Source organism: Molossus molossus, unplaced genomic scaffold (assembly GCF_014108415.1).
Source record: "Molossus molossus isolate mMolMol1 unplaced genomic scaffold, mMolMol1.p scaffold_m16_p_7, whole genome shotgun sequence".
In the NCBI taxonomy this organism is placed as follows: Eukaryota; Metazoa; Chordata; class Mammalia; order Chiroptera; family Molossidae; genus Molossus; species Molossus molossus.
The window spans coordinates 21890522-21912170 of NW_023425401.1; the positions used below are offsets into that span (position 1 = coordinate 21890522).

Sequence of the window (21649 nt, forward strand, 5' to 3'; positions counted from 1 at the left end):
TCACAGTATTTGTCTGGGTGTTTCCTTCTGAGTTCAGAGCTCATTCCTGTGTTTTACTGCCACATAAAGGCAGAAAGAGGCCATGCAGCTATTAAAATGCTTATCAAGGAGAGTTCTTGTGAAAAGGACACTAAATGGTAAGTAAAACTTTCCAGATGCACTGTCCACTAAAAATCAGACAGACTGTGCAAAGTTGAGTTTTTAGATGAACCTAATTTAGTAATAAACACTTGCTGCAAGACCAAGTTTCTGGTATCTGGGAATAAATAATCAACAAGGGACAGAGACACTCACGTAGGGCAACTTATGAGGCAAAGCATGAACATCAAAAAGTTTAAGAAATTCAACTTTTGTTTAGTAAAAAGTCTAATCTAAAAAGGAAGGAACTCCTTGAGGCATGAGAAAAAGGGAGAATTTTTTTTTCCTCTAAGGAAAATTGGGGAGAAGAGTTCATTAAAATTGGAAGACTATAATGTGTTTGTTAGATCACCCAGAAATGCCAACTAAGAATATATATCAGTAAAAGTACTACAAAAGGAAGACAAATTTCAATTGCACAGGGTAGCCTGAGATTAACGTACACTTTCTCCTTCCAACCTGCCAATTGCTTCATCATCTGGGTGAGATCCTCGCATGCCTGGAAAGCCTTCCCTTTCCCCTCCATAGTAGCTTCAACTGAGTGGGGAGTCCTTCCAAGGTCACCCTACCCACTCCTCATCACTCTCTGCAGGAGCCTTATTTTAGCAATTGACAGGGCGGCTCCAGTTCCTGGTTTTCTTCTATAGCAAAATTCAGGAAGTCAGGGACTATTTAATCTCGAGCATTTAACATAACAAGTGTCATCTAGGATTACATTCAATGCATGTATAATGGACAAAGTCATTCACTTGAGAAAAAATAAGTGGTTTGAGAATTGCAGAGCAACATGTTATTTATATATTAAAGTTGAATACTATGTCATTTGAAATTTAGGAAATTCAGTAATTTTATCACAGCTGTTACATTGGAACAAAGTAAAACATAATTTATCTTAAGAATGCTGGGTGGGAATATATGGTGAGAAGGCCAGTTACCTTTTTCTCAGAACAAGAATAAGAAATTTATTTTAGGAAAATTTGAAAGAGGGACAGAATTTAACCTAAGAAATTTCTGCAAACTATAAAGCCCACAACAGAAATACTAATGGTACCTGGGAAGGTGGTATTCTACTTTTCCGACCTATATGTGGAAATAGGGTACTTAGCTTCAAGAAGGAAGAGACATTATTTTTAAACATGAATAATGTGATGTTTTAAAATTAATGATGACTTTACCATTTTTCTTTATTGTCTTAGAAATAGAAAAATCAAGATTTTAATATCAAAAGTGAATTTTCATGAAATGACCAATTATCACTTTTTTCCTTCATTGCTGAAAGGCATTATTATAGTTATTAACTTTTATTCCACTGTTATTTATACAAACTATTTTAAAATCTTTTAATAATGACGTTCATTAAAGTAACTAGGTTTGTCAAAGGGGACATGAGAAACCACAACCCCAACTTTCTGTTGTTCTCTTGTTCTGGGTATGTGGGGAAGGTGTGAGTGTGTGTGTGCATGTGCATAATGAGAGAGATTAAAACAGAAAAGGGGAAAGGATTTCCATTATCTTAATACCTGCATCGAGACATAATGTTCCTTATAATAAAAGGAGTTCATATTACTAGATAAAAGAAACAAGACACCATTTGGTATTTATAAAATGTGTATATGTACATGGAATTAGTGGGAAGTATAATCTTAAATGTGTTACCATAGTTCATGGAATTTGTCCCTCTGGCATCAGACACCCTTTCGACAGAGGTTCTGCACCAACAGCCATGGTTATCACCAGGAAATCTGTTACAACACGAATTCTCAGGTCTAATCCTGGACCTAAGAAATCAGAGCCCCTGAGGATCTGGGCTTTAACAAGCTCCCCAGGTGATGCATTTGCAAATCACAGCTGCGGAAGCATTCTCATATATACTGTTCAAGCATTTCTAGACATGTAAAATACTACATAAAGAAGTAGCCAAATCCTTATAAAAACAAATACAATATATTTCTCTTGGTTTGTGGGATGAAATAAAGTCAGAGTAAAATCTGATATTCAAAAAAGATAAGAGGGTAAAAACACAGTAACTCTCTTTAACAGTGGTAAGGAACAATCATTCCTCGGGGGGTTTCATGTTCTCAGGAGAAAACGTGTAATTATTTCATTCAGACAAACAGACTGGATGCAAAATTCTGTGAAAAATTATGCAATTACCTAAAAAAAAAATGACATTTAGTTTAAACACCTCAGTGATATATTTGAAAAAGTTCCCTGATTTCATTTCCTAAAATAACTAAGCCAGAATAAAAAGCTGTTAACACCTTCCTGTCTTCCTTTGGGCCTGTTCTATTCGCCACAGAACTTACTAACTTTTGATTACTTAACAGGAGCACAATGAGAAAGGACGTTGGGCATTAATGGTTAAAATGAGAGATCTGAAGGACTGTAACAGTTCATAGGTGTGGAGGAGAGACTACTCCAATGACATGACCACTGTCTGTCCCATGAGATGCACTTAGGCCAGACGGAGACTGCTTGCAACCCCCACCTCAGAGACTATCGGATCGTGATCAATGTTTATTCTGACAAAACATCAGCCACCTCCTGAGATGCGCTAGTTCCCACGATAGGCTGCTGTCCTGACCTGGTCAAGCAGGTGAAGTAATTTCCGGTACCTGGTAGCATTCACATACTGGTATCAATGACTATCCCCCCTTTAGCCTATGTAATTCTTTGGCAACTGCCAAATGGCATGGAGAAAATCCACTTGGTCTTGCAGCCACCCAGGACACGCCTGCTGTGATAAGTTTCCCTTAATAAACTGTTAGTCGCCAGACTGGAGTGCCAACCTTTTTCCTCCTCCTTTCCCTGCCCTCTGCTTACAAAGGTAGATTTTCAGTCTAGGGGCTTTTCCCTGGGTCTGTGTATACTAACAATATGCACCCCAGATGCCATTACTGATAAAAAGTAGTTTGCTTATTCTGTTGTGAATTAAATACTGTAATAAAATTAGGTGCTTCTACAGATGAGGCTCAAACAACTATGTCTCAGTTAAAAAAGATTTGGTCAGAGACACTGGTTGGTTGGGTTAGCAAATAAACAACTAGAAAAGAAAGTGTGCACTTAGGCTGCTAATTTATAAAGTTTCTTTTTTTTTTTCCTGTAGCAAACAATGTTGACCACCCACAAAGCAAAGGTGGAACGTACCCCACAGGTCTCCTGACCAGCAGTGGCAGGTGGGGGGCCCCTTATTTCTTGGTTGCTGGGTACCACAGGTGGGTTAGCTACGAGACCTGCAGCTTTGGTTCTGATGGGTTATTTGGGTACGATCTAAGCCCCAGTTTCAGGACATTGCTCTCATGACCACACCAAAGAGCATCTAATTCAGATCCGGCCAGAGAAAAACACCAATTCCTGAACTTCGAATGGAACTTGGCAGTGATCACTGTCTTCTTCTGATCAAACTACATAAACACAAACCAAAGGATAGTCCAGAATCATTTTTTATATGCTGTCAGTATAGATTAAGATCAATTAAAACCCTAATAGTGATACTTTATTAAAGTCAGTGCCAGTTGTCATGGCAACCCAGTCCTTAAAAATACAATGAAGAGACAGTAAATGTGAAAATCTAAAAATAGCTTTTTCCTTGCCAAATAGGAGAATGGCTGGGACAAATAACTACCACAGAAAGTAAAAAGACTAATTATTTCAGTAATTTTAAAGTCAGCTTTATGGTACCTGAAAAGGTCTGAATATAATTTTTCATAGCATTTTGATGATCAATTTGTTATTAGAGCTAATCCTTATAATTAAAAAACAGACCTAATTACTTTGTGTAATTACATGTTTTCACTGCCTCCCCAACTCCCCAAATAGAAACCAGTTCATCACTAGTCTTCTGGGAAGTTCCGGTAACAGGCCTAATGGGGCTCGCTCCTGCGGGCAGGCATACGTGGCGTGTGCATCTGCTCTCAATAGTGTGGCTGCCTCACTAAAACTTACAAAGGTTAGCATGAACCCCAAGTCGCCCTCTGCTTGACACCCCCCAACCTCTCAAAGAGTGCAACAAAACCTGGAAACCCAGTGGTGGAACCACGTGCATGGATACCTTTATAAAAGAGAACCACGATCTTCTGAAACGCTTTCATGAAGTGGATGTTGTCGTAACAGTACTCCTGAACCTTCTGCAGGAGGATCAGCTCGGACTGGCCTTGGGAGCTGAACACAGCCAGCAGGGGCGCGTATTGCTGCAGGAGAAGTGGGGAGTGAAGCTGTTAACTCTCGCGGGACTTACAGGGTCGACAACCCTTAAATCACAACAGTAATCTGGAGACTTGCTTAGAAAACATTCTTTTGGATTATCTTCTCATTGTATTGTGTCCAATCAAAATGAAATTTTTATCCCGGCATCTTATCGGATTTCTGTCAATGTCCCTATGAAAGGGAGACAAATATGACCTCTGACCTCTGACTTAAAGATACTGCCGTGCTACTCTGTCTGTCTACTGGACACTGTGGAAATGAGACAAGGAGTGAGGTTCTCCTTCCCCAGACATCCAGATCCCCTCACAGGGCATCTTTATGGTTTTGCTCATATTGTTCCCTTGGCCTCAAATGTCTTTGGCTTCCAGTCACTGATGGAAGCTACTGTTTTCTCTCAGACCCACTCAGTTCAACAGTTACCTCTTCCCAGGAGCCTTCCCTGGTCAGCTGGACCTGCACAGTTTACCCAATGCTCGGTTCTCCTAAGCACTGAGAGCTCTCTAATTTATATCCCGACCTAGTTTATACTAGTAGCTGTTGACTTCCTAATTCAAGGGCAGGCTCTAAGTCTCCCACTTGTCTTAATACAGTTTTATAGCAAGAAGACAATTCATAGATGTAAAACATGTATCTGTGCACAAAAATGTACAGTTTACAAAATCAGATGGTTTATCCACCACTCAGATACATTTAAAATTCTAATGTCAATTTGTAGTTTACTGAAAAATATTCACTAAGAATTTCCATTATGTAGAATAGAAAGAAAACCAATAGTTAGATGGTACAGTGGAACCTCAGTTCTGGAACTTAGCTTGTTCTGGAAGGCTGTTCGAGAAGGGATTTGTTCGAAAACCAAATCATTTTTTTCCCCATTAGAAATAATGTAAATGGAATTAATTTGTCCCAGACCCCCAAATGGGTCCCTGTTTTAACCTTTCTTGTCTAATGTACTGTTTAGTCTATACACAAACACTCCTTACATCTGCCACCCCTACTGCCTGAAAGAAATCACTTTCAGCACCAGCTCCAGGTGTCTTTCAGGAGGTCAGCATATCATGGCCCCCGAAATGCTGTCACCTGCTAATTGCTTTTCCTTTATCCAAATCAACAACAGTTTTTCTACCTCTTCAATTGCCTCTGATCATTGTTTCTGTCACACCCTTAGCAACATTAGCACTCCTGATGGCCTCTTTATGTTTTTAAATTGTGCTCATCATTCATTTAGTCAGCAACAAAAGCAAAAAAGGCATAAAAATATTCACAGCACGATTTGAGATGTTAACAACTTATGGTTTAGCCATAAACTGACTCATCCTGGCACATTCTCTCCTTTGCTTGTGGCCTGAGATGCTTTTAGTCGTGCTGATGTATCAGCATGAAAGGGTAGTCAGGTTGAGAAGCTTTGACAACTGACACGTCCCCCGCCCCACCAATTGAAAACCCGAATTGTTCAAGATGGGAAACGTTCGAGAACCGAAGTTTGACTGTATTTCTCTATAACTTTAAATACTGAATATATGACTATTCCATGGATTTCCTGACATTGTTTTTAGTAAGAACTTACTCTTAGTTATTTCATAGGCTCTTATATCTGAAACATTTTAGGTAGTGGCAAATTTGAAAAGAAAAAAGTCAGGAAATATGTTAGGCCCGAGTCTGGGAGAACAGAAATCGGAACCCATCTGCCACCCTGTCAAGCACAGCCGCGGGCCTAGAGCAGACGGCCCCTTGCTACCCTGTACCTTCAGGTGCTTAAGGGCCTGCTCTGCCACGAGTTCCTCCTTCTTGTTCCATTCTACAGCATTCATGACACAGGTCCACAGAAGTCCGATCACCGCCGTTTCCGGAAGATCATTCCTCTTCATTTCTTCTTTCACATAGAGCACCACCTACATTTCGGGGAAAAGGAGTCAGAGAATAATGGGCAGATGGGGAGTTCTTCTCACTGTCCTGCTTAGTAAAAGACTTGGGGCAGATATATATTCTACTCAGTTACCCCCTTCCTGTCAGATTACAAAAGGGACAAAAAACATGATGATTTTTTTCTCAAAGAAAATGTACTTTTAGCCTGAAATTTAACAGGTTTAGCTCTGGCCAGGAGCTGCTGGATGATAAAAATAAGAGAGCATCTTGGTTTCTTAGGAGTGACTCTTTTCCATGCAGGAACCTGTGGTCCAGCAGAGTCGGGTTCATTTGAGCCAGGCTGGTCTCCTTGGGATTTGATAAAGGCAACCAAGCTGTTAATTTTTACCTCCGACCCTCCCTTTAAAACTCTTGATGGATAATGTCTTGGGTTTAAACAACTCCGTTCTCCACAATTCACTTTTTTTTTTTTTAATGTTTTTATTGACTTTTTAGAGAGAGAGGAAGGGAGAGAGATAGAAACATTGATGTGAGAGAGAAACATTAATTGGCTGCCTCCTGCACGCCCCTCAATGGGGATCGATTCTACAACCTAGACATGTGCCCTGACCAGGAATCGAAGTGGGACCTCCCAGCCCATGGGACAATGCTCAATCCACTGGGCCACACCGGCGGGCCCACACTTTGTTCTTTAATGATTACTTTTGATGATCTTCATGCCCCATCTCAGTGAAATGTTAATTTGGAGGTAAACTGTACTATGCAAAGGCCATTTTTATATGGTACACACCAATGTAGCACCATTCAGCGATTATTTTCCTCTAAGTATTAAGTTTAAATATGTAAATTTATCCTCAAATCTCACAGTATGAAATAGAGGTCTGCCTAACTTAATTGTATGTCAAACTTGTTTGGAAACATCATTTTTCCTTTTAAAAATCACAAATAGAGGTCAGAGCCTCAGAGGTGATGATAAAATCATAATACCTCAAGTGTACTACGTTGTGAGTAGCCAGCTCCCCCTCCCCTTTCTTTTTTAGTGAAAGTATATTGTTCTCTTTCTCGCTGACCCGGGCTGGAGGTACCAGCAGAGGGTTAAGCAGGCTCTAAGGAAGGAGCTGGGAAGTCCCGTCTCAGAGCTGGCAGGGACAGTGCAAAGAAAGGTGACATCTCTGCAACTAAAATCATGACAATGCTGCCCTGGCCGGGTAGCTCAGTTGGTTAAAGGGTCATGCTGATATGCCAGGTTGTGGGTTCGATCCCCTGCCAGGGCACAAATAAGAATCAACCAATGAATGCATAATTAAGAGGAACAACAAATCGATGTTTCTCTCTCTCTCCCTTCCGCTCTCTCTAAAAGTCAATATAAATGAAATAAAATAAAATCAGGACAATGTTTTTGGGTTTTGCTTTTTTTCCCTATAGGAAATTATGTTCAAGTTCTTGTTAGACAAATGTTATTCAACATCTTGCTGAACTTAATGGCCCCAAACTTAGCAATATTAGTGCTCTAACGCCTCCATCTGCTGGACAGTGTCAGTCTGGACTTCCCCAGTCTGAAGCCATTCCAGGTGCCTCGCAGGGCTTACAGCATGCAGGGTGGTGAGGGTCCAGGACTCACGAATAAGTGGCCAAAGGAAAGGACCCTTCCTTTGATTTTTGTATTATCATATAAAGGTGTTTTAAGTTCAAACAGGAAGTCTTATCCAGGCATGATTTTTTTTTTGAATTGTCTTAGCCATATGAAATATCTATACAAACTATTTTTATATATAGCTATAAAAATATAGTAATTACAGAATAGGGAAGCACAGCTATGGTGAGTGGGACACACAAGCCACTGGTCCATGCTGGAAATTCACAATCCTAGACCTTTAGTCTTTCAAAGTAAAGAGAGAAACAACCCGGTGACACAGTATACCAACATGAATTCAAGCACAACCAACGCTTAACCAAGTAGCATAATCTGCAACAAAAGGGGAACACTACCATTTACTGAGATATACTGATAGTGAATGGTAAATCTATTTGACAGAGGAAATTCTGGAAAATCATAGCAACCTGGTAAAACAAATTATTTGTGTGGAAACAACCACTTCTGGAACATTCTAGAGGATTCTGAAGTCGTACTTTGAAACCGGACCAATGTAAATGGTATGGACAGGTGCGTACAGTTCACAGCACTCAGCAAAGGGCGGCCTCCCGGAGGGAGGGGGGCCTGTGCCACGCGGCTCCGGCAGCACTTGGACAGGTGTCCGGAGGGATGCCGCACGGCCTCACCTCCTTGATGGGGCATTCCTGGGACAGGCGCTCCTGGAGCTCCTTCTGCAGCTCCTTCCTGGTGCCCAGGGACTGCTGCACTCTCAGGAAGTCGGAAAGCTCCTTCAGTCCCGCGTCAGTGAAGTACTTAGCGAAGTGATCCACACTCTGTCTGTTAACTGGAAAGAGTTCCTGAAAGAGAAAAGACCGACCATTATACCTCAAGCTATTCAAATTTTATACTACATGCTATTCAAATTCCAGCAAACATAAAGGGCAACATTTTGATATTAAAATAGCACTCAGAATATGTCATCTTTGGGAGAAAAGAATAAAGACTGATTTTAAAAAGAATAAATCTTGGGCCCTGGCCAGTTTGGCTCAGCGGTTAGAGCGTCGGCCTGCGGTCCGGAGAGACCCGGGTTTGGTTCCCGCTAAGGGCACGTACTTCGGTTGCAGTTTGTCCCCGGCCCTGGTTGGGTCCTGTGGGTGGCAACCACTCGATGTGTCCCTTTCACGTTGATGTCTCTCTCTCTCTCTCTCTCTCTCTGTCTCTCTCTCCCTCCCACTCTATCTGTACAAAAAATGGAAAAATATCCTCGGGTGAGGATTAAAAAAAAAAAAGAATAAATCTTGGGTATATTTCTTGAGTGTTTGCGAAGCACTTTTCTAAAATCAGGTAGATTTTCCAAAAAAGAGAACAACCACCACAAAACCAAAGCAACTTAGATAAACTAATTTCACTCATTTTAAAGCATTATTTTTCTTTTTTCAAAATAATTTTTCTTTATTGATTTAGAGAGAGAGGAACTGAGAGGGAGAGAGAGACACAAATATCAGTGAGAGAGAACATCTAATAGCCGCCTCCTGCATACCCCTCACTGGGGATCAGGCCCACAACCTAGGCAGGTGCCCCGACCAGGAATCAAACTGGTGACCTCTTGGTGCATGGTTGATGCTCAACCACTAAGCCACACCAGCCGGGCCATTATTTTTCTTTTACTTTAATCTAAGTATAGCATGCATCAAAACAGAACTAAATTTGCTAAATTAAATGCAAATAAGACAACTTTGAATATTTGGATTACTTAAAACTGACAAGAAAAAAAAATGAAATCATTAGGTAGCCACACTGTTTCCTTAACTATTAATAGACGAGTCACTTTAATAACGCTGAAATGATTTGAGATAACATTAGAAAAATGACGACTATTGTCATCTCAAGGACCTCTATCCACATTGTGAGAAAATGCTGCTATTACCCTAAAATACCATCTTGGGAACTAAAGAGAATTTTGTTAAATCTGTTAATGATGGTGGCTTTCAAGTTCATGACGAGATCTAATTTAAACCCACTCTATCAACTTTTCAGTTCATTACATAATTTTGTTGGAAAACTGAAAGAGAGCAATAAACCATGGCTACTCTTATTTTTATCTCATTTCCATTTTACCTTATACAGCTTGGCAGCATCTCAGTAACACTTAGTCATGTTCTAATCCTGTGTGACTTTAACACCCAACTAAGAAATTCAGGCAATTTTCAAAAGTTCTCACATTTTTAAGACTGCTGCAGTCTATACATTAGAAACTTTCCTGTTGGTTAGATTTGCATATATATGGTCAATGGCTAAATGGGTACAATAAAAATCTCAGTAGAAAGATCTGGGTTGTCAACCATGTATAGGGACATAGCCAGATGGCTTCTAAGTCATGACTCAATTTTCAATATTTTTGTATTATCATCCCATAATTTCTGTTGTTGAGTCATGAGTTTCAAAATGTCAGAAAAGAGTTGGTGGGAGCACCATCAAACACGCATTCACGTTAAAGCAAACATTTCATACCACTGACATCTGTGCTAGCATTCAGAGGTCTTCCACATTAGGAAGCCAGAAACTAATTTAGTTTTGAGTTTCTGCTATGAATCAAGATGTGGCGGTCCCGCTGTTCATAATTGTGTAAAGTAGAAATTTTTATAGGTGATAAATGGAGCCAACAAGGTTAGGCAGGCTTAACCCAAATTATGCAGGCAGAAATATTTAAGGACAGAGCTGTGTGACCTTAAAGTCAATACGTATTCCATAATTCTGTGCTGGCATTTAATACTGCATTTAGAAAGAATGTGCCTGAGAAGTTTGATCTAAAATTATGTTCAGAGTAATATGTCACCAAACATGTTACTCATGGTTTATATAGGAACTATACTCAAAGTCCTTATGAATGTTACATAATATATTGAAAATTATCATTCAGATTAAACTGAGGCAGTCTGCCAAAATCACTCAGATTAAACTGAGGCAGTCTGCCAAAATCGTATTGTGACATTTACTGGTTTGGAACATGGTTTGTACTAGTTAATAAAACTCTACCCTGGTACAAACCTCCATCACCTCATCCCTAGATAAAGTCTCCCGTCTTCTGCCCTTGCTCCTGAGTCTATTCTCAATGCAAGTCAGAGTGGTCCTGTTATACACATTATACACAAACCTGCAGAGAACTGTTCAAAAGCTTCCTATCTTATTCAGAATAAAAGCTAAAGTCCCTAAATTAAACGGGCTCTGATACTTCTCTGAGTTGATCTCCTACGCTCTGGCTCTTGCAAAATACTCTCTTGCAGTCCCCAACATGTCATGCCTCAAAGCCTTTGCAGTCTGTTCCATTCGCCTGGAATACTCTTCTTCCTGGAGAATCTATATAGCTCACTCCCTCACCTCCAAGTCTTCATACAGATTTCACCTTATCGGAGAGGTTTACCCTAGCATTGAAGACTGCATCCCACACTCTAACATTCCTTCGCTCTTCCCTGCTTAATTTTTTCTTGTAGCACTTTTCATTGTTTATTATATTGCATATTTGAATTGTTGAGTTTATTTTCTGCTTCTGTGCAATAGAAGTGTAGCCCCATAAAAGAAAGGTTCTGTTTGTTTGATTCCTTTTAAAATCCCAGCTCCAGAGAAGTTTCTAGCTAACATTCTGACCTTTGTTCCCTTTTCCAGTGATGGGGGAATGATGTTTCACATCCCTTCTCTTCTGAGTTTGCTATAAATCTGTCTTTCATCTATATTATAGAAGTTGGTAATTGCTAAACTAGAAGAACATACTATTTTTTTCTAAAATGTAACTAGCACAGAGCCAAAGAGAATTTTACTGTATGTGTTAATGAAACAAAATTTTCTCCTTGACAGTGGAAGTGAGACTGCAGCTCCTCATTCATTTACTGAGTCAGCTCCTAGCAGGGAGGCACGGTTCTCACGCCTAGACCACTACACTTCCCCTCCTAGAGCAGTTATTTCTCGTAGAAACTGCAATCTATGCTCCTCATACCCCAGACGTATTGGATATAGAAATCTAGCAAGAAAAGCTAAATGACATACATTTCTCAAAAAGAAAATTCATCAAAAAGAATTTTTATGAAGCAACCTAATTAAGTTTACCAAGCTCTGCCTATTGGTATCTTTCATGCTTTAAGAAGTAACTGAGTCTTTTGTGGCAAGTTGTAACAAGTAGATTGTACCTTTGTTCTCAATCATTCACCCCTTCTCCTTTGAACAGGTATTGAGAGAAGCCCCTCTTCGCTATACCTGTCTAGAGGGGTGGAGAAGATGCCCGTGCATGGACTGACTTTTCCTACCCCACTGTCAGGCTTCTCAGTGACTTCTTTGGGCCAAGAGAAGGTGAGCTTTCAATGCCCTGCAGGAGTTCACTTCAGTCTCCTGTGTTCCTGTTCTCTGTCATGAGGACAGAATAACTCAGATGGGAGCTGCTCCTTCAGCCTGGGTCCCAGAATTAAAAGGCAGATAGGTCTCAAGAGGGGCCTGGCCACAGTGAAACTAACCACAGACTTGGAGTCAAGAATATTTTCCTGCACATAAACTTCCACCCTGCTCAGCAACCGACTCATGACTTTAATGACTTTTCCTTCTATATAAAGGGATCCATCCTAAGTTTCCAGAGAGTAGGTTACATGTGGGCAGGATACTTTCTATCCTGTTCTCTACTGGCTTATACCTTCTTTAACTGTGCCTGGCACAGAGCAGGACCTCACTGCTGAATAAAAACTACTGTCAGTGGTAGAAATGAACTAGAATCTTAATTTTTCTTTTCTATCACATTCTAAAGACTTTAAAAACACGAATAGGAATATTTTAAGGTCAACTTCAGGAGACAAAGGAATTTAAAGTAATTGAAAATGCAATGAGACAGTTTTAGAATTATTTCACGGACTGGCCCCCTTGCCTGCTGGAACACACTGGAAAAGAAAACCAGTAAGAGACTAGGTGAAGAGGAGATGGCGGGGTGCCTTTTAATTTTAGACTTTGTCCTAAAGCTGTAAAAGCAATCTCACTTGGAGAAATCTTGTCATTTGCACAGCTGTTGCTTGTAGCAGAAAGAAATTATAGAGAGCAGACAGAAATTAAGAGGCTGAAATATTTTTCTTGATTTTTTAAAAAAACATAAAGATAGAGAAATGAAAGTATAATTAAGCAATTGTGATAATGGCAGCTTCAAATTAACTATAATTAACTTGTTTACTTTCTTAAATAGCTTAGCATTTCCAATGAATCTTGGTATAAACAAGGAATCTTTTTTAAACTTTTTTTTGACAACAAAATTACATGCATTTCAGATAAGTGTCATTCAACTATGATCCGAGATATCACAAATGCCTAATTAGCCCTGGCCGGTTTGGCTCAGCGGTTAGAGTGTCGGCCTGCGGTCCAGAGAGACCCGGGTTTGGTTCCTGCTAAGGGCATGTACTTTGGTTGCAGTTTGTCCCCGGCCCTGATTGGGTCATCCGCGTGGCAGCCACTCGATAGGTCCCTTTCACGTCGATGTTTCTCTCTCTCTCTTCCTCCCACTCTATCTGAACAAAAAATGAAAAAATGTCCTCGGGTGAGGATAAAACAAAACAAAACAAAACAAATGCCTAATTAGGTGGGCTCAATGTGACTCTACCACATGAAAAATTCAAATTTCTAGAGTTAGTAGATAAAAAAGAAAGTGTTAATTCTGATGTTTGCACTATGTCAACACAGTTTCAAATCGGAAAGTCTCTGTATTCCTTCTGAGTCTTTAATTTAATCGTTCCATTTATGAAACAAAGATGAACTGGAATCCGTTTCTATCTGCTATAACACAGAAAGAAGAGGAACCATGTGTCAATCCAATAGGCCCAGGCCCTTGGGTCCAGTACTAACTGCAGGCATTGCCGGCAACGTGCCGGGAGAAGGAAGCAGACAACCCCTTTGTCCAGACAAGACTTACAAGCAGCCTCTTGTCTAAGTTGGCTTTTCTCAAAGACGAGGTAACAGAGTTGGCATCTTTTTCCGCCATCCAGGCTTTAAAAAGCTTGACAGCAAATGAGGCCGCAATACCTGTTTAAAAAAAGAAGGAGGGAGAGAGAGTTTCCTTGTTTTCACAAGTAATACCATGTGTGATGATGGATGCGCAACATTTCCCCAGGATTCCTGAAATGAGTATATAATTCCAAGACTTGACTTGGTACAAAGGAAAAGTGGATACATCTCTAGGCACAGTGCTATTGATTACTCAAAAGAAAACATTTTCATTTTTGAATACTTTCAAAAAGTTATATAATATTTTCCAAAGTTGGATTTCCTAATTCCAACCTAATTTAACTATAAATTTATTTATTTTTACCTGGGTCAAAAACAGACTTAAAGCCAAGTATTTTCTAGTGTTTTTGCCTCCATATCACCCTGTGGTTCACCAATATTTCATGTTTATAACAGTGATCTTGAGTTACAGCAAATAAATCATGAGATATTAAAAACTAGAATGTCAACATGTCGACTAATCTGCTGATAAAATGATACCAGTAAAACAGCATTAACAGTGGCAGATATAAATAAAGCGATAAACATGCATTATCTACTATACAATTTTACTTTTTATAAAAAGCATTAAAAAATATTCACGAATTAAGCTATAAAAATATTAATGCTATTGTAAGTTGACCTCTTCTCGATATTTTAAGAGATTGTTAAAATAGCTCTGTCAATCAGGAAACCACTCAATTACATATCCATATTTACATTAGGATTTATTTCCTAATATAAATAATCAGATAACTAGTAGTTGGCTCTTTTGTGAACACTTCAAATTTCTAAATTAATGTTCCTTTTTTTTTTTTATGACGAATTAAGTTACATTTGAACTCTTAAACTGGTTTTTCTGAATTGAAGGCCTCACTACTGCTGGTGGCCTAAGAGCCTCAATCCTCTTTTCTAAGAGAACTCCCGTTTGCTCAGGCCAGGTGACTTCTAATTAGTCTACGTCCTCGCACCACCTCCTTCTGCAATGACTGTTTTAGTGACCTCAGTTTAAGCTCATCTGCCCATGGCATCCCCATGACAACAACTACTGGGATGAAACTGATCATGTGGCCAATTTCAGCCAATCAGTTGAAGGCAAGATAAACTATTTTATGTATTCTGTATCCACCGAAACTGAATGAGGAAGCATGTGTCATAACTGTACCAGCAGACCTCTTTTAATGACCAAGAAACCATCCTTGGGGTGAATTTTATGTTCTAAACTTATAGACATGGATTTTTAATACTTTGATTCATTCATAAATTCAACATAAATATAGATTTATGCAATTAAATTTTTAAAAATGGCAGATGGTATAATCTGGATTGTAAGTAAGAAAAATAAAGTATGCTTGAAACCACAAGTCCACAATCTAGGCTTGAAGCCTATAATTCTGCATTGAAAGTGGCTCTTGGTGGGAAGGTTGGAGAAATCTCTTCCTATCAGAGACTCTACCAGGTGGGATGACCTGATCCACCTTAGCTATTTGTTGGGTAGGTGACTGGGGAAAAGGTGTAATTTCTTAATCCTTTCCTATTTAGGAAGCAAGAGTTTAATCCGTTAATTTCTAATGATGGTGGAATATAAAGAAAAACATGTCACTTCCATAGCAAAGGTACTTTTCTTCTTCTTCTTCCCTACACCTTTAACATTTTCATATAAATGTTTTCAAGCATACAGAAAAGGAGAGCAAATTGAACAGTAAAACTCATATAGTCGCACTATCTAGATTCTACCGCTGTTAATATTTTGCCAAATTTGGTTTATCACGTTTGTCCCTATCCATCTAATAATTTAGTTTTTTGATGTTTCAAAAGAAGTAATATACAGCACTTAGGTTTTTAATACAATCAAAAAGGCAATTATTTTCTGCTTTAAAGGCTAAAGTACTCTGATGTAATTAATATTTAGTGTTTACATTTTATCATGTTTTTATAGTGTAAAATGGCAATAACATAAATGAGACCTGTAAAGTATCATGAATTCTCTTCAGAAAACAACCTTAAAATGTTAGAATATTAACCATACATTATTATCAATTACTGAGTCTGAACTGTTATAAATCTGAACTATTTTAAGCTGAAAACTATAGAGAATCTATTCTTTTCTTTGAAACTATAAACTTTTTCACTGCAGGCTGGGATTTCATGTTTATAAGAAAAAACTAAGTTCTAAGAAGAAACAGATGTTTTCATAACAACTCTTTTAATTTATTTTAAAAAAAATAAGTCTTTGTTTTATGTTCTATTATAACTTGAATATCATTATCTTCCTACAAGAAAAAGGTCCTCTTTTATTCTATAACCAAATAATTATATGTATGCCTATCAAACTCTTAATGCCTTAAAATTAAAGTTCTCATACAGCCATCTGGACTTTTAAAACAAACATATTAAATGTCTTAAAAATGTGATCAAAGTGAACATCTGAGCACAAGCTTGAGGTAACAGTTTAGAGGAATGGTCCTCACCAGGGAAATACACAACAGTCTGGGGAGCATTTGGAACGTGAAAGGGCATTTCTGGTTGTTCTACTAAATGGAGGCGGGTGCTACAGGCTGGCATTTTGTGTCTGAGGGCAAAAAGGTTAAATGTCCACAGAGCCCAAATGAGTCGCGCACAATGAAGCACTGTCCCAACAAAGGATGCCAGCAGCATGGAAGCTGAGAGAAGTGGTTTGAACCCAATCAATTTCAGGGTATTTGACCAAGGTAGTGAGTGTTACACCAAAAATCTGAGTTTATTAGTAGTCTTTATTTGTCTCTGTTTAGGTGTACATCAGGGTATTTGACCAAGGTAGTGAGCGTTACACCAAAAATCTGAGTTTATTAGTAGTCTTTGTCTCTGTTTAGGTGTACATATTTTTCGTCTAATTTTCGACAATAATCATGTACAATTCTCTTATTTTTGAAGACACACACACACGCACACACAGTCTCTTACATAGGGGAGGGGGAGGATACTGAAGGACACTAAGAGGTGCTGGTATTTTTCTATCTGTGGCTTTCTTTTGACATCTGGAAGGTAAGAAAACATAGCAGTAATTACCTTCTTTGACTAAGCTGTCAGTGAAGAGACTGGTGAGGATGGTGGCTGGGAGGGTGCCATTGCCTAGCAGGATCCCCGACAGCATTGCCAACTTTGTCTGCTCTGTTTCGGTAAAGGCTTTAAGGAAGAGGAGAAGCTGTGGGTCAAACAAAAGAAACCATGTCTATAAAGCAAAGGACTAGAGTAGGCCAAGAGCACACAGAATGCACATCCGTGGCACACAACTGGCAGGTCATATGGGAGACACAGTCATGATACATTGGAAACACATGCGTATGTTTGATTATAAACTGGATACTATAAAAACTGACTTTATCCTTTCTTCCAAGTTCACTTACATATAAATATAGATAATATTCACGGGAAGAAAAAATGACATTTGGAGAACAGTGTGAATAGGTCACATAAGTAACTTACATTTGACTTTGTATCTGACAAGGGTAAATATTACGTGATGAGAATAATGTTTTCTGAAATATATTACTGTCTTTCACGTTTTCTTCACGTCTTTGGGTGCCCCCCTCCTCATCTACCTACTTTCGTTGGGTTTGTTAAAGCAAAACAAATAAATAAAAAACAGAAGAGAGTCAGTAAGTTTTGACATCCTGCATATACTTCTTCTGAGTTCACAGCATATAATATTCTTTAAAGGAAGCCCGCTGAGCTGAGTGAGAAAGGGGTTTTCTAAGTTCTTGCTGCTTTATTGAAAATGAGATTCAAACTTGGTATTTCCTGGATCTTGCAGGTTTACCACCAGCCCTGGTGATGAGGTAATGGACGATATGTGGTAAAGAGAAGTTCCTAACAGAGAAAAGGCTTCTGACATGATTCGGAAAGAGCAATTTTGGAGAGATAACTGAAAATGTAACAATCCCAGAAAGGCTGAAGGGAAGCCAAAGCCACTTCTCATTTTGAATTGTAAGAGTTCTGAGTCTGTGGACTGCTCTCCCCTCTTTCTTTCCTAAGCCTCCTCGGCCTGGAGCTCTGACTCTACCCCCTGGCTATTTTCTCTGTTTCATCAGTCCTCAGGCATGTGACTGAGGTCCCCGGGGCTCAATATCACTATCCGGTTCCTGCTGACTTTTTCATTACTTGGCTCCGATGAAGTTACTGGCACCAATATAGGCTTAAGTGCTTTAGTGCCAATGAAATTCCATTAATTCTGTGGTGGGCATGGCAATATTAATTTACTATTCTCAACTGTTAAAGGATTATTGCACTACAGAGGTTATGTGACTCTCCAAATATTTGTATTATGAATAAGTGGCAGAAATGGAACCAAACCAGTCCATTTCTCTCCCAATTTATGCCCATTCAAGTTTTGATGAACTAAAATGAAGTCACCGTCTAAGTGCACAAGAAAACAGGTGAGGGACGAGAGCATCGGTGGTGAAAGCCCCCGGGGGCACCAGGAGTGGGTGGAGTAAACACTGACAAAATCACAGACACTTTAGATCAATTAAGCCTTTTCCTCCCAATAGAAAAATGCGTAAGAGTCAAGTGAATAATGTAAAAATGGCTTCCAAAATAAAAGTTTTAACACTGCTTGTTTAAAGACATTAATGTACTTATACTCATTAAAAATATTCCATTACAACAAAATGGTAGTTAGAGCATTCTTTAAAAATTAAGATTCGCATTGCTCAGTTCAATTAATACACATTAAAATCAGATGCTGCATGTATTGCAGCAGCATTTTCATTAAAAAAATATAATACTGTGAAAAATAAATCATTTGTGAAAGCATATTCATCACATTAATGAAACAGTTGAGGAAGTTTTCACGGTTGAAATGAGCTAAGAGAAGTGAAAACAGGAGTGATTTTATTAGACAAAGCAGTAAGAGGTTTAATTTATCTGAATGCTTTACATCATTTTGTCATTATATCCATTACTCTATTTCACCAAGCACTCTTATTTTCTAAGCATCTAGCAATAAAATAAATCACTTTTTTCCCATTTAAATTTTTTCATATTAAAAAAGTAATACATGCCCGTAGAGTAAAATCTAACAATAAAGAATAACATAAAGATGTAAAAAAACCTCTTTTCTATTCCTACTCCCTTAGAATTCACATTAACTTTGACGTGTGTCCTTCCAGATTTTTTAATGTACTGCTATATGTCTACATATTACAAATAACCACATGTATAACAGGTTGATTTTACTGAACTGTACGTTAATAGCTAAGACTTGTCGAGTGCACCAGTTACTCTTCTGAACACTTTATGTGTATAATTACCTACAATGGCCTTGATCTTCACTTTATAGAAAAGAAAACTGAGGCACAAAGAAATTAAGTAACTTGCCTAAAGTTAAACTACTACTAAATGGTTGCTCTGAACCTTGCTATTTCATTTAACAATTTATCCTGGACATTTTCTCTAATTCATGTGGCTATGCTTCATAGTAGTCACTGTACGGAGACCATAATTTAATTAATCAGTCTCCCACCAGTGCACATTTAGGTCATTTCTCAATACTGTGATGAACACCTTTAAACATACAGTTTTATGTATCCTTGTTGAAGGACTCTTATAAATGGAAAGTTGGGTCATGGACAATGTGATTAAAAAAATATATATATTTTATGGCCAAAATGTTTTTCATTATATATGGAACCACTCTGAACAGGAGGAAGCAAGTAAGTAAAAAGAAAAATAGATGTTATGGTTCCTTTATAATTTAGGCAGATGTCTAAAATTGGAAACAATGACAAAGAAATATACACATTTTTAACAAGTTAATACAGTGACTGCTGCATATAAACATAGAGGAACTACAAATTGGAAGAGGGAACATGCTGCAATTACTGAAAAGAGGTCTCTTTAATAAGGTGTTACTATTCATTTCACTACCCCCTGGAGGCCAGTTACTATGTTAAGCACTTTATATGATATATCATTTATTTCCCCAGTTACCATAAAGTATGTAATCTTACAACAGCCATTTTACAGATAAGAAAAACCACTGAGATTTATACCTATATATTTCTCCAAAGATGTGTTTTATCCCTTTTGCTAAACTGTATTTTCTAAAATTAAGGAATTTTACTGAGTATTAACTGTTGTGCAATGCCACTTCAACATGCTTCAACTAATTATATCACCTTATCTTGATTCCTCCCTTGAGATATTTATTTTTCTTGCATATTTCAGGTTTTTATTTTAAGCTCTGCAAGGTCAGAGATCATATCTATAAAAGTGTTCCTACTACACAAACATGCTGTCTTATATTAAATATGAATGAAAAAAGTCTAGGCTAATCACGTATTTCTTCCTATAGGTATTAGCTAATGATCTGTTATAACCTTTCATTCACTCAACAAACATTTAATAAAATACTTAAATGGATAAGGCATTACATTTGAATTTTTACCTTTTTCATTGCATCCTCAAAAGCCTTTTCCAAATACTTATATCTCCTGATGAGTTTATTGAAGACCTAAACACAAAAGAGAACCATTCAATATTATGTAAACAATTTTATTTTATTTTATTTATTTTTTTATCCTCACCCAAGGAGATTTTTCCAGTTTTTGTACAGATAGAGTGGGAGGGAGAGAGAGGAAGGGACAGAGAGACAGAAACATCGACATGAAGGGACACATCGAGTGGCTGCCACCCGCATGACCAACCAGGGCCGGGGACAAACTGCAACCGAAGTACATGCCCTTAGCGGGAACCGAACCCGGATCTCTCCAGACCGCAGGCCGATACTCTAACTGCTGAGCCAAACCGGCCAGGGCTTATGTAAACAATTTTAAAAGGCAATAGAAGGAGGTGTAGAAATTCACCCAAACCACAACATGGAGGATCTATAATGCAAAATGTGCAGTTAAACATGCTTATGCTGAACTACAAGCATTTCAAAGGAGTTATTCTGGCCTAGGGGGGAAAAAATAACATCAAAATGTACATGTTGAATAAAATAAATTTACTGAAGACTATTAACAGGTGAGCAACCAAAAATAATAATTTTAAAACTGTGAGATGCAGAAATTGAAAATAAATGAAATGTACAGTCCATGTGGGATTAACATGTAATCACCTGGCATCCCTTCAGTACAAATTAAGCTATAAAAACAAACAAAACTATTTCCCTGAAATTCCCTAAGTCATAGATAGTAAGATACAATTAGGAGAATTTGCTTAAAAACATTTCATAGAAACGTTTAAAAAAAAAACCAAGCAAACAGTAGTTGAGCAGATTGTGAAATATAAATACAACTATTTTTAAGTAAAAATACAAAACAAAACACCCTGAAACAAAGGGGGTTACATATATAATCACATAGATAGTAGGTATGATGGAGAGGGGATCAGATTTCAGGGGAGATTACACTCTATGTAGACACAAACATGTTTTTAGCAGATAAGCAAAAACTGATAACACTTAATGGCAATAAAGGATTACTGGCAGCCACAATCCAGTTAGAACTCTCAAGCAGGGTTTGCAATTGTGTCAGTGGGATTCTGGACTGCTTTTAGGTGGAATGATGTTATGGACTGAATGCTGTGTTCCCCTCAAATTCACATGTTGAAGCTCTAACCCTTACTTGTGACTACATTTGGACATAAGGACTTCCGGAGGTGGTTAAATGAGGTCCTGATGGTGCAGCCCTAACATGACAGACTGGTGGCCTTACAAGAGGAGCCAGGAAACGCGCACTCACTAGAAAGCATGTCAGCTGGCACCTTGATCTTGGACTTCCCAGCCTTCCAAACTGAGCAATAAAATTTTGTCCTTTAAGCCGCCCAGTGTGTGGTATTTTGTCACAGCAGCCCCAAAAGACT

At 38.4% G+C, this 21649-nt stretch overlaps 1 protein-coding gene across 2 annotated transcripts in view; it reads right to left on the reverse strand.

Annotated features, from left to right (window-relative positions):
* The window catches only part of BZW2 (basic leucine zipper and W2 domains 2), a 63661-nt gene that overhangs the window by 2958 nt on the left and 39054 nt on the right, over positions 1-21649 (reverse strand). For both annotated transcript variants that reach the window (XM_036247341.1, XM_036247342.1), the window contains exons 5-10: positions 20232-20297; positions 16853-16988; positions 13734-13843; positions 8488-8658; positions 6087-6233; positions 4190-4328 (exon numbers count right to left, since the gene is read on the reverse strand). In XM_036247341.1, coding sequence (XP_036103234.1) covers positions 4190-4328; positions 6087-6233; positions 8488-8658; positions 13734-13843; positions 16853-16988; positions 20232-20297 — 769 coding nt within the window. The remainder of the gene's footprint in view (positions 1-4189; positions 4329-6086; positions 6234-8487; positions 8659-13733; positions 13844-16852; positions 16989-20231; positions 20298-21649) is intronic.